General features: G+C 43.1%; 1 protein-coding gene across 4 annotated transcripts in view; it reads right to left on the bottom strand.

Moving 5' to 3' along the window:
- LOC137415585 (protein phosphatase Slingshot homolog 2) overlaps positions 1-13,056 on the bottom strand; it is a 276,350-nt gene that overhangs the window by 53,377 nt on the left and 209,917 nt on the right. For all 4 annotated transcript variants that reach the window (XM_078768025.1, XM_078768028.1, XM_078768026.1 and 1 more), the window contains 4 exons: positions 12,764-12,829; positions 9,041-9,235; positions 6,967-7,060; positions 4,943-5,071 (listed from right to left, as the gene is read on the bottom strand). In XM_078768025.1, coding sequence (XP_078624151.1) covers positions 4,943-5,071; positions 6,967-7,060; positions 9,041-9,235; positions 12,764-12,829 — 484 coding nt within the window. The remainder of the gene's footprint in view (positions 1-4,942; positions 5,072-6,966; positions 7,061-9,040; positions 9,236-12,763; positions 12,830-13,056) is intronic.

Genomic DNA, 13,056 nt, shown 5'->3' with positions numbered 1-13,056 from the left:
TAAACTGTCATCTGGTGTTTCACAGAGAGGGTGATTCATAAATATGTGTGATGTCCCTCGGATGGACGTTGAATGGACGTCTTAACTGCCGGCATTAGTTGGTGGACGTTAAATATCCCACAGCGCCCTTTGTAAAGAGTAGGTGAGCTATCGATGGCATCATGAACAAATTCCAAATTCTTCAACGACAGAGAGAGGGCACTGCTTCAGTGGCACAGCCGCCTGCTCGGCCAATAATGCTGCCCACAGCCTTATGCTGTGTTTGAAAGAATAAGAGGGGGTTTATTGACAAAAGTTTAAAGTAAAATGCTTACCTATAATATCCTGTGTTACATATGCATTTGTAATGGTAAAGTCTTTAATATACGGAAATTATTTGTTTAATTACACAATACTTGTCAGGTCTATGAATGTGTGCGTGCACTCGCACACATACAACTCCTGATGAAGACCTGTAAAACTTCTTATCCATATTAAGACCATCATCATCTGGCTGTTTTCATTCCACAGTAGGACAAAAGCCTCTCAACTCATGTTGGAAGTATTAATCGACTTGGCATACTTGCCGAAGGCGAGTTGACAAGATAATTTGAGCAAGAATTGTGGAATGTGGACCACCGGATGATAAAAACATGGTCTTCAGGAGGCTTCCGGACATTGATAAATGGATCAATGCACACCTAGGGATCGTTAACTTGCGAAAGTATCCAGGCAATGCTGGCAGACGGGTATGTTGGCTTAATGTTTATCCGATGGAGCACACAATGATATAATTTGAAACGCCCAACATGTGAAATACCAGGGAGATGGGTTATATTCAGATCACAATTCAAACCCAGGCTAAGCAGATCAGATGTATATATCACTCTGATATATCCTGCCAACGTGCGTACGTGAATATCTCGAATCATACCTCTTCACTGAATCCCTGGTGTTGGGCTAGCGGCTAGGGTGCCGGCTTGGGATCCTAGGATCCTGGGTTCGAATCTCGGTCGATCGCCGAATTAATGCCAGGGGGGTTGACTCAGCCTGTCATCCTTCTGAGGTCGGCTAATTGAGTACCAGTTCACTGGTAATTCCCTGTTTGTCGTTGAAGGCGGCAAAAAGGGTTGGCGTCAGGAAGGGCATCCGGCCGTAAAACATTGCTTCAAAAAGGGGACCAAAAAACAACAACAACCACGGTCCCCGAAAAGGCCAACCCCCGCTTTGCGGGGAAAAATGGCCTCTAAACGGTGGTTTTTTATACCTCTTCACTGGAATGGTGACTATGAACCAAGTTACTACACCAGCACTGGTTGCAAGTGGCTGGACCAACAGGTCAACAGTGCTTGCCCCACATCCGCCGTATTTAAGCATCCTATACACCATTAACGAGGAGTCGGAGGTTGAGCCAGAAAAATATCAAGACATGCCTGCTGATTGGTACTAAGGTTAGCCATTTAGCTTTCAGCAGTAGCGGTTGTCGTTCACAGACTGTAAACCAAGCCGGAAGTTCCATTTTATCTTGTATGCATTCAGAACGTGTGGGATCTTGAGGCACAGTTACATTTCACTGAATACCACCGCCCCACTGATCCCTCTGCCTCGATTTGATGCTTTATCTCATCCCATAATGATTGTTTGCAGTAGTTTCTGTGCTTGGTAATAGGTGATGACATTTCCTGCATGAGCCCCTTGCTATGAAAAGGTCTCCTTCTGAAAATGACTTTTTTCACAGCAGTTAACATACGTCTGTCAAAATTTGGTTGAGAAAATTCGTTGTTGAAAACAACCTTGTAATTGTGATTTCACTAAAAATTGTGGCATATTAAGCAAATTCAATATTCTGTCTTTTGCGGAGAGTGGGGGTAAGGAGGGGGGGGGGGGGGGAGGGGATGGTGGGTTGGGAAGTCTCCCCACAATGGTCTTCTTTTGTATGCAGCATAAGGCTGCTGGGTAGCATCATTGGCTGAGGGCGCAACTGTGCCGCTGATGCAATGCCATCTGTAGTCTAATAGTTAAGGGTGCCGGCACCAGCTCAACTGCACTTTGCAAATGGCACCGTGGGATCTTTAACATCCACCAACTATTGCAGACAGACTACGTAGTGTGTTCAAAAAGTATCCGACCTTTATTTTTCGTGCGTAAAAAAGAAGAAGCTAGGGAGGCGTTGATTGGTGCACGTATGTAGGCGATCCTAATGCACACGCGTGAATTTTTTCCCACCTGCAGAAGCTGTCATTCGACGGCAGACCGCCGATGAGTGAGGACATGTAAGTGAGCGCCGTCGGATTTTCGTTTTTGACAAAATGACAGAAAAACTTGAACAACGCTACTGCATCAAATTTTGTGTTTTTTGGCCTCGGGGATGTTGGATGCTTCCATTGTGATGACTGCAACTTGGTTTCTGGGTCGTACCCATAAACCCAGGACTCATCGCCAGTGATCACTGTGTTGAGGAAGCTGGGATCGCTGTTCACAGTCTCCAGCATGTCCTGTGCGATCTCCAAACGGAGTTGCTTCTGCTCAATCGTTAGCAGCTTTGGTACGAACTTCGCTGAGATTCTCCTGAAGCCCAAATCCTCCTTCATAATGGAATGAACGGTGTTGAATCTTGCTGATCGTTTCCACTTGGAGCTGCCAAGCTTTACACAAAATTTGATGCAGTAGCGTTGTTCAAGTTTTTCCGTCATTTTGTCAAAAACGAAAATTTTTAACATCCATCCGAGGAACAGCACACACACTGATGAATCACCCCGGCAGTGAAGCACTTGTACGATAGTTTAAAGAGAGATTCATACCCAGGCGAGAGAGCTTAGATGCGAGTGTGCACACGTCGGTGCCATTCTGCCAGTCTCCTGTTGACATTCACAACTGCATTTACTCTAGGCATTGACACATAACATATAGCAATGCGTCACCATCATTCTATTAAGTACAAAGCATATTGTAAAGCCTTTTGAGGCACTTTTATTAAGTCTAATTACCTAATATCGATTTCCCCCCACACCAGCACCCACCGCCCACCTTCAAGGAAGATAAAACACTACATGGCCAAAAGTATGTGGACACCCGAACATCACACGAGTATGTGCTCGTCAAACATCTCATTCCAAAATCATGGGCATTAATATGGAGTTGGTCCCCTCCTTTGCTGCTATATCAGCCTCCACTCTTCTGGGAAGGCTTTCCACTAGATGTTGTAACATTGCTGCAGGGATTTGCTTCCATTCAGCCACAAGAGCATTAGTGAGGCTAGGTCGGGCACTGATGTTGGGCGAATAGGCCTGGTTCGCAGTCGGCATTCCAATTAATCCCCAAGGTGTTTGATGGGTTGAGGTCAGGGATCTCTGCAGGCCAGTCAAGTTCTTCCACACCGATCTCGACAAATCATTTCTGAATGGAGCTCGCTTTGTGCACGGGGGAATTGTCATGCTGAAACAGGAAAGGGCCTTCCCCAAACTGTTGCCACAAAGTTGGAAGCACACAATCGTCAAGATTGTCATTGTAAGCTGGAGTGTTAAGATTTCCCTTCACTAGAAATAAGGTGCCAAGCCAGAACCTTGAAAAACAGCCACAGACAGTTGGCACTATGCATTTGGGCAGGTAGCGTTCTCCTGGCATCCGCCAAACCCAGATTCGTACGTCGGACTGACAGATGGTGAAGCATGATTCATCACTCCAGAGAATGTGTTTCCACTGCTCCAGAGTCCAATGGCTGTGAGCTTTACACCACTCCAGCCGACGCTTGGTATTGCGCATGGTGATCTTAGGCTTGAGTGCGGCTGCTCAGCCATGGAAACCCATTTCATGAAGCTATCGACAAACAGTTGTTGTACTGACGTTGCTTCCAGAGGCAGTTTGGAACTCGGTAGTGAGTGTTGCAACTGAGGACAGATTAATTTTACGCGCTACGCGCTTCAGCACTCGGCGGTCCCGTTCTGTGAGCTTGTGTGGCCTACCACTTCGCGGCTGATCTGTTGTTGCTCCTAGACGTTTCCACTTCACAATAACAGCACTTACAGTTGACCGGGGCAGCTCTAGCAGGGCAGAAATTTGACGAACTGACTTGTTGGAAAGGTGGCATCCTATGACGGTGCCACGTAGAAAGTCATTGAGCTCTTCAGTACAGCTCATTCTACTGCCAATGTTTGTCTATGGAGATTGCATGGATGTGTGCTTGATTAATATATACGTGTCAGCAATGGGTGTGGCTGAAACAGCCAAATCCACTAATTAGAAGGGGTGTCCGCATACTTTTGGCCATATAGTGTACGTTATGATCCTGTAACCATAACCATACATTGTTGAATACCAACAGAATGACGGTTAGTGGGTGAGGGGTTTACTTTCCAAAATGACAGCGAGCCCAAACACACAGCTCAATGAAGACCAAGATGGCTATAAGAGAAGGAAGAACTATGGGTATCGAAAATGATGCACTCACTCTCTCAATCCTCTGAACATAAACAACAATGAAATAGAATGGGGTGAGCTGGATAGAAAGGTGAAGATGAAGTGCAAGATGGTTCATTATGAATGCAATAAAATAGACTGATGCATTGGCTTCCTTTAGTTATACGTCTGATATTTATCTCCACCACCGATGGTGGACGAAGGTTGTGTTTTTATCTCTGTCTGCCTGTTTGACTGTGCGCAGGATATCTCAAAAAATTATGGACGGATTCAGACAAAACTTGGTGGACAGGTTGTGTGTGTGACAAGGACAAGCAGTTTACATTCTTATTCAGATCCAGATCCAGCCTATCAGTGGGATACAAAACATAAACTGTTCAGCCTGGCGGAGGTATGCACTTCACTGAGTGCCGCTTGAGTGTCAATGTAAAGATTTTATGTATAACATTATTGAGGTGATTGGAAAGGATATAAAATTACAGATAATAACCATGGCAGGATAGTCATAGGGAAGGGATGTGGTGGAGAGAGGGGGAATGAGGAATACCAGATAAACGTGTTCGAAGATCTCCGATGCACTGTCCATTTGACCCAGGATGACAATCATTTCATTGTCGATAAACTCACGAAACTCCTTCAGGTTACAACTCATCTGCATCTCCAACTCAGTGCGAATCTGGAGTTGTAATAAAATAAAATGAGGCTTTGGAGCAGAGAACATTTAAACAATGGTTCACAATGTTTCCAAAACCGTGGTTTAATATTTTTGTGAAATGGGGTGGAAAGCAAATCAAAAGTCTCGAAGACCAATAGACAAGGTATTGACAACCTGCACCTATTATTCTAGTTGCATCAAGTGGGGAAAATGTAATCAAGTAATGTTTTATGCTTTTAAAACTCAATTTCTTCCCATCTCTCTCTAAAACTCCTCTCAAGTCTCCAATCTCCTTTGAAAGTTCCACAATTACACCATGTGATACAATAAACCTACTAGGTATTACCCTAACATCAACTTTATCCTGGAATCCACGCATTATACAAATAGCTAAGTCTGCCTCGAAAAAACTAGGAGTCCTGTTCAAATGTGGAAGATTATTCTCCACTGAACAGTGGCTTCAACTATCAACTATATAAAGGATTGATTAGTCGTTGTATAGAGTACTGCTCTCACATCTGGGGCGGTTCTAGCTCCACATATTTGCTAGACAGCCTTGAATCCAAAGTAATCTGACTTAACAACTCTGCCAATCTGACCTCAAAACACGACCCGCTCAAATTCTGCCGCAAAGTTGGCTCTTTCTCTTTCCCACAGATATTTCTTCGGTTTCTGCTCCCAAGAACTTGCTGCATGTGTATCTCCACCATTAGAGACCACGGAATACTCAACAAGCCACGACATCACATGATTATTACGTGACCATTGGGAACTCAAGGGTGGTACGTTATGTTTGTTTCTTCCCCTCCACTGCCAAACTCTGGAACTCTTTACCTTCTCGTGTCTTTCCAAACACTTACGACCTTCCCCTTTTTAAAAAGCAGATTTTTTTACTTCCTCAAAAATTATTAGACTATTCTGTCTTTCTTCACTTTTCAATCAACGCAGTTATTTTATTTAAGGCCTGGCCTCGATGAGGACTATATAGTCCGTGACTGGAGCCTTCAACGTAAAAAGAAGAAAAATAACAATTTTCTAACACTGAATGGAAATTTTTCGGTCATCATGACATGAATAGAGCACAAAAAAGCCAGAGGGCCAATGAGTTCCTAACAAGCCAATGCAGATGCAAAGAGTAACAGATTATAGTAGTAGATGTAGATTACTACAGCAGTGATTATAAATACCAATTGCATTTATTTTGATGAACGAAGTTCGAATCCAATGAACCTTCAAGGGAAACCGTTTTATTTGTGTTTCAGAGTAAAATAATTTTTTGCCTGACCATAAAACAAAAGCAGCTACACACAAAATAACTTCTCACAATTGTATGAAAATTAAATTAAAGATGCACAGAGCATAATATATGAATTGTACAAAAAAAAGGTCACAACAGTAACCTTCGCAAATCCGTCTGTCTGTCTGTCTGTCTGTCTGTCTGTCTGTCCATCACAAATCCCCATGTTTACCAGCTGAAGCAAAGTTGAAAGATGGCCAAAAGTTCCACCAAGATTGACCAACTATCAAAATGTAAGTAAAAAAAAATTTTCCCCCCATTTTGACCTATGACCCAAAGGCCCCATCCCCTGGGGCATGAACCAAGGGTTAATCAGATGTTACTTGGGGGGCCAGATGTTACTTGCAGAATGCATCTCCCATTGTTACTTGCAGGTTGGTCGGAAGTGGAAAGGAATGGCAGGCATACAGGAACGTACATACTTTTAAAATTGGCTAAACATGAAGAAAAAAGGGAGAATCAACAAATGGATATAATCTTGTCAAGGTCTATAATGTGGGTGATTTATTGTCCACATTTCGGACATGAAGTCATTTGGCAAGTACGTCAATGATTTGATCAAAAAACCCTGACTCGGTATTATATAATAAGAAAAAATGGTGATTAAAAATAATCACACCTCCTTTGATGTGACATTTTCCAGGTCCTTCTGCATCATGATTTCCCGCAGCTTTGCTCTTACAAATGTTTCCGTCCGTGCCCGCTCAGTGGGTCTGCAGAACAACAACAAAAACCTTTTGTTCCATGGATCGTAGATGTCGACCGTGTCACATGCACTATATCAGTACTAGAGCAAAATCTCGATATCCTGTCTTACCTTTGATATTAGAAGTTGTGCAAGTAAGAAAATAAAATAAGACATTTAAAGACAGACAAGTGGAAGGGAGGTGGTGAGCAAAAGCAACCAAGAGAAAATAGACAGGCAAGTGGAAGACAAGTGCATTGGGAAGGAGGATATTTGCAAAGACATGATGACCAAGGTGTTTTAGACCACTTCAGTACTGCAATGACTATATGCATTGCAACCAGTACCAATTACTTAGATGCCTTAACCCATATGGTACCCCTTTCCTGTGGCTGTACATTCACGATCCTCGCACTGCTTCAAGATTACAGGTCACCACCATCTCATGTCATCTACAAATTCCATTTATGATCATTGAGAATACCACTAACCGACTACAATACCCCACCTTTTCTTAAATGTTGTGTTTGTTGTTACGTCAACTGCACTCATTCCAACCTCCCTTTTGTGTCAGTCCTGCCATTTTTCACTCTTCCGCAAGCCTTCACTTTGCATTCGCAAATGCATTCAGTGGTAGTGAAATAATTACTGTGCATTTCAAAGTGGATTTCACTCAGATATCAAAACAAGAAAAGTGACAGTTGTGAACACCATGAAAATTTTTTTGATATGCATGACATAATATGCTGATTGTCCAGGTAATATTAACAGTTTGAGTTCTTCTAGGTTTGAAAACCTTAATTTTGGTAAGACAGCCAATCATGATCAAATGTAAAAATTAGTTTCAAAGGTATGGGTTAACCACCTCAATTACCAAATCAGTACTAAACTAGAACGCCACTCAGCAGAGTATACCTCCACCAGGCTGAACAGTTTATGTTTTGTATCCCACTGATAGGCGAGATCTGGATTCAGACCTGAACCAAAATCGAATCGGCTAGTTCTCATCATCATCGCCTAACCAACTCATCCACCCAGTATTGTCACAAGTCGTCTACAACTGTTTGAAATATTGTGCTATTTATCGTTTTTGGCCCCATCACTCAATGGTGAAGACTCACTTAAAAATTTAAAAACTCTCGTACACGTATCTGGATCGACATCGAAATCTAATCATTTCGTCCTTGTCACATACCCAACCACTCCACCAAATTTCGTCCAAATTCATCAACAACTTTTTGAGATATCCTGTTCACAAACAGACAAAGACAGAAACAGACAGGGGTGAAAACATAACCTCCATCTACCTTCGGTGGTGGAGGTAACTAGAGCCTTGGCAAGCAAATTTGTGCCTTCACAAATCCCCATGCTTCCCACCGAAAGCAAAGTTGAGAGTTGTTTCCCACCAAAAGTAAAGTTGAACAAAAAAGTTCCACAAGGAATGACCCAATATCCGATTTTGAGTTTTAGAAAATTCTTCTGTTTTGAACCCTGTCAACCCAAGTCCCCACCCACTGGGGTATAAACCAAGGGTCAAGTCCAAAAAAATCATTACATATTTCATGCTTCCCCAAAGTTGATAACAACCAAAGTTGATTACAAAAAAAAGTTTCATTAAAAATGTTTTTAAATATGCAGCTAATTGCATTTTTTTGGTCTTTTGACATTTTGACCCCAACCCAAGGCCTTGGGGGACGGGGCCAAAAATGATACTGCTCTTGCCATGTGGTGATCATAATTACTAAGTTTGGTGAATTTATACACAAATGTTTAAGAGGATGTAGCGTGACGGACAGCAGACAGACAGAGCTGATTACCATTTGTTTAAAAAAGTGTGGGGATAAAAAGCAATTTCAATCAGCAATAATCTTATCAAAATAATTTGACAGGCAGAAGCCAAAGACTACATTTATGGAATGGTAAGAGGGTAGAGTTTATAAAGTGGGAGGCTGATAAATCACAGGTTATGAAGGATTAAAGTGTAGGCGCCATTTGCCAGGTGTCTTACTGGTCAGGAAAGAGAACAGGCGAGTCAGACCGCAGTGCCTGGAGGTCCTGCATCATGTTCCACTCGTAGACACAATTTTGGCTCGAGTTGATGCGACTCTCGTAGTAACCGATCCATGTTAGAAAAAGGCTCCCTGGGTAGTAATTATGTGACCTTGCAATCTCACACGTTCTGTGTAAGCATTGTAATGCAGACCTGCAAGGAGTAGGGTAATATGAAAGAAAGGCCAGAAATTGCTACAAGAAAAACTTTTCATTTTAAATTGTATAGAATGTTAAAAGGATTAAAAAGTCAAATCTCCTATTGTTGACGATTCATCTCCATTTGCTATGCTTTTTGCTATGGGATGGTGAGGAGAATTGAGGACTTATAATCGCAAGATGCCCCATTTGGTCATTGTCACCAACAGCCTCGCCTAACCGAACTCCTACTGCCTGGCTTCCCATGCCAACCCCTTTTAAAACCGAAGGTAAAGGTGTGACAGGCAGATGTATGCCACCTCAAAACCAGATAGCTCCAGGCAGGCGTGGATTGTCCACCATAAGTGGTAGCCCATGTAGCAGAAGGACAACTCTGATTCAAAACCTGTGCAGGTGGGGCTTGGTAGTCTTGGACAGCTACCCATCTAGAAGGAAGAAAACTGATTTAATAAACCCCGGTTTTGGGTATTGCCAACTATGCCTTTCCCGACCATCATGCTCTGCATTCTGTTGGACAAGGAGGATGGCACTAGCCCAAAGGGTGTCACAATGCAGTGTGTGAGCAATATGGCAACACTGAGAACAGGCAGGGATGAAAATGCTACGGCAACAGAGGGAGGTCGATGCAGCAGGCCTGATGACCTGAGCGCCGATAGTCTGCTGCGGCTGAAGGCCTTGTAGGTGGATAGGAGTTCAGGTGTGCCAAGGAAGGACTTTGTACGACAGAGGATGCCCAGTCGGTGGTTGGCCTTGGAGGCCAACTTTGAAATATGGTTTGCCCAAGCAAGATGATGGCTGATTATGAGACTCAGATGTTTGATTTACACTTGCATCGTGGAATATATGGACAATGTTGGATAGATACGAGTCGGAGAGACCACAAAGGAGAACGGCTCTATTTGCAAAAGAGCTGGATATATACAAAGTGGACATTGCAGCACTCTCAGAAACATATTTTGAAGAACAGGGACAGCTTCAAGAGATTTTTCTATTTATTAATTTGTATGCCGCCTGTGGCTACTTGGCTGCACCATTTTCTGGGGGCACGGCTGTCACTGATGCAATGCCCCCTTAACTAGCCAAGCTGGTACTCATTTTGCCAACCTTGGAGGAATGACAGGCTGAGTCGACCCACCTGGTGTTAATTCAACGGCGTGACAGGGGCTTGAACTCAAGACCCTAGGACCTTAAGCCAGCCACCTTAACGGTTCAGCCATCACCAGGCATTTCAAGAGAATGACCACATTATTTTGGTCTGATGTGAACCTTGAAGCTGGAGTTGGGCACTTCCTTTCCAAATATGGTTGCCCAGTGAAGTGTGTCACCATAGTTCGTCAGTCCAATCAAGACATTAAACAGGGATGCATGCTCGCACAGGGTGGCAAATTTCATTTAAGACTTGAGATGTTTGATTTACCGTGAGAGTGATTATTTAAGTGACAAATTTAAGCTGTTATTTGGCAAATCACCAAATACTAATAAAAGTTAAATTTGGGGAATATTTTTCTTTCAAAATAAAAAATAAAACAAATTCTGCAGGTTATTAAATATGCACACACCCACACTGTTTTCAGTAAGCATGAACATGCGGTGTGTTAGAAAGTATGTTCTTGCCACACACAGGCAAAATTAAACGTGTAAATCTTTCTGATTTTAACGAGATAGTGAGATGGTTAATCGGGGGTTCCACGAAGCGAGAAAAAAACCCCCCAAAAAAGAAGACGGGGACAGGATGAAGTTTAAAAAAGTGGAAAACCTCGTCTAAACAGAAACAAAATGACATGGTCAGCAGGGAACTGGAAGACGGTTAGTACAATTGGGAGGAATCTAAATGCAGTACAATTAGCTTTGCATCATGTGTCGTGAAAAAAGACAAGCACATGTGTTCTTGAAGATGGTGTTCCAAGACCAAATGGAGCTATGTTGAGTAAAGGCATTTCAAAAAGCATTAATATTTGAAGATGGATATTTTACAACTTTTTACAGTTGCAACATCCTCTATGCTGATGACTCGGCACTCGTATGCCGTGGCAAATTCCCTCGATGAGATCTAGGAAATCCTTGACCATTTTGCTTCTGCTGCCACAAGCTTTGGTCGTACTATCAACATCGGAAAGACAAAGGTCCTTTTTCAACTGAGGCCAAATGACCAAAACTACAAACCTACAATGCACATAGCTGGATCATTTATTTGGGTGGCAGAGATGTTTACTTATCTTGGCAGCAGTGTATCTAATGACGACAGTTTAGATGCAGAACTGTTAAGAAGTACTCCGGTTGCCACGTCTGCTTTTGGAACCCTCCATTCATTTTGGAACCTTTCTGCTTTTGGAACCCTCCATCTGGTCAGAGCATGGCATTTGCACTGCTACAAAGTGTAAGTTATATCGAGTCATTGTCCTCAGTACACTATTGCACTTAGTAGAGACATTCACACTGGATAGATGCCTTGTAAGCAAACCAGCACATGTACGACAACACCATCTCCAATACATCCTTGTAATCTTATGGAAAGAGAACATCACAGAGAAGTGCTCAGGTACGCACACCAACCCCAGTGTTGAGACGATGCTACTCAAAACCCAACTTCGCTGTGTTGGCCACATGGTACTCATGGAAGATTCAAGGCTAATTAAGTTTGTTTTATTTGGTCAGCTTGGTGCAGGGAGTAGGACACGTGGTGAGCAGTGCATGTGCTACAAAGATGTCAACAAACACATACTTAAGGCTGCAGGAATCCCACTGGAATATTTGGAGAACATCACCCAAGACAGACATGCATGGTGCAGTGCAATCCACGAGGCTGCTGACAAATCAAGAACAACACATGAGCGGCTATGACAACAAAGATGCCATGACGCCATCCAACATCCAAGGCCGACCTCAGAATACTGTGACCAATGTTGGAGAAGCTTCTCAGCCGCTATCGGTCTGGTCTCCCACTCCTTTACTCATCGCAAATAGGACTTCATCCCGAGTGATCGTCCAATCAACAGACAGCCAGTGAGAGAGGGAGAGGGAGAGGGAGAGAGGGAGAGAGGGGGAGAGGGAGAGAGGGAGAGAGGGAGAGAGGGAGAGAGGGAGAGAGGGAGAGAGGGAGAGAGAGAGAGAGAGGGAGGGAGAGAGGGAGAGAGGGAGAGAGGGAGAGAGGGAGAGAGGGGGAGAGAGAGAGAGAGAGAGAGAGAGAGAGAGCGAGAGGTGGAGGTGGAGGTGGAGGTAGGGAGAGGGAGAGGGACAGAGACAGGGACAGAGACAGGGACAGAGACAGGGACAGAGACAGGGACAGGGACAGAGAGAGAGAGAGAGAGAGGGAGAGTATGCAGGAGAATATGACAAAAACATCCTTCAAATATGAAGGGGAATAAAATTGCAAATCCACGAATTTGCAGAAGACTGGCAAACATCATGCTACAATGCATTTGAACGGCTGCAACCCTTGTCAGGGCTTACAAAAATCAACAAAAAGGGGGATAGAAATTCTCTCATAAACTGTGATCACAGGTCTCGGTTGAAAACTCCTTACCACATGGCCTGAACAGAGACGGGCTTGAATATGTGCGTTCGTATCACTGTGGTGACGCTGAAACCTCTGTAATTAAATAAATTTGAAGCATTTGGTTATCATCAATATCAAAAGAGATTTGCAATCTAAATACAAAAGCCAATACGTTTTGGACATTAAAAATATATATTCAGCAGCATGATTAAAAAAGAAGCACAATATCAACAACTGCAATGTTTTGGAAGCTATTTCGATTTTTATCTTTCTTAATAGCTTGTTGAAATAATTTGACTACAGTGATTAGAAGATTTCGA

Source organism: Myxine glutinosa, chromosome 14, assembly GCF_964187855.1.
Source record: "Myxine glutinosa chromosome 14, kmMyxGlut1.1, whole genome shotgun sequence".
In the NCBI taxonomy this organism is placed as follows: Eukaryota; Metazoa; Chordata; class Myxini; order Myxiniformes; family Myxinidae; genus Myxine; species Myxine glutinosa.
Note: the sequence above shows the minus strand (reverse complement) of the source record. Positions and strands in the feature narration are given on the sequence as shown.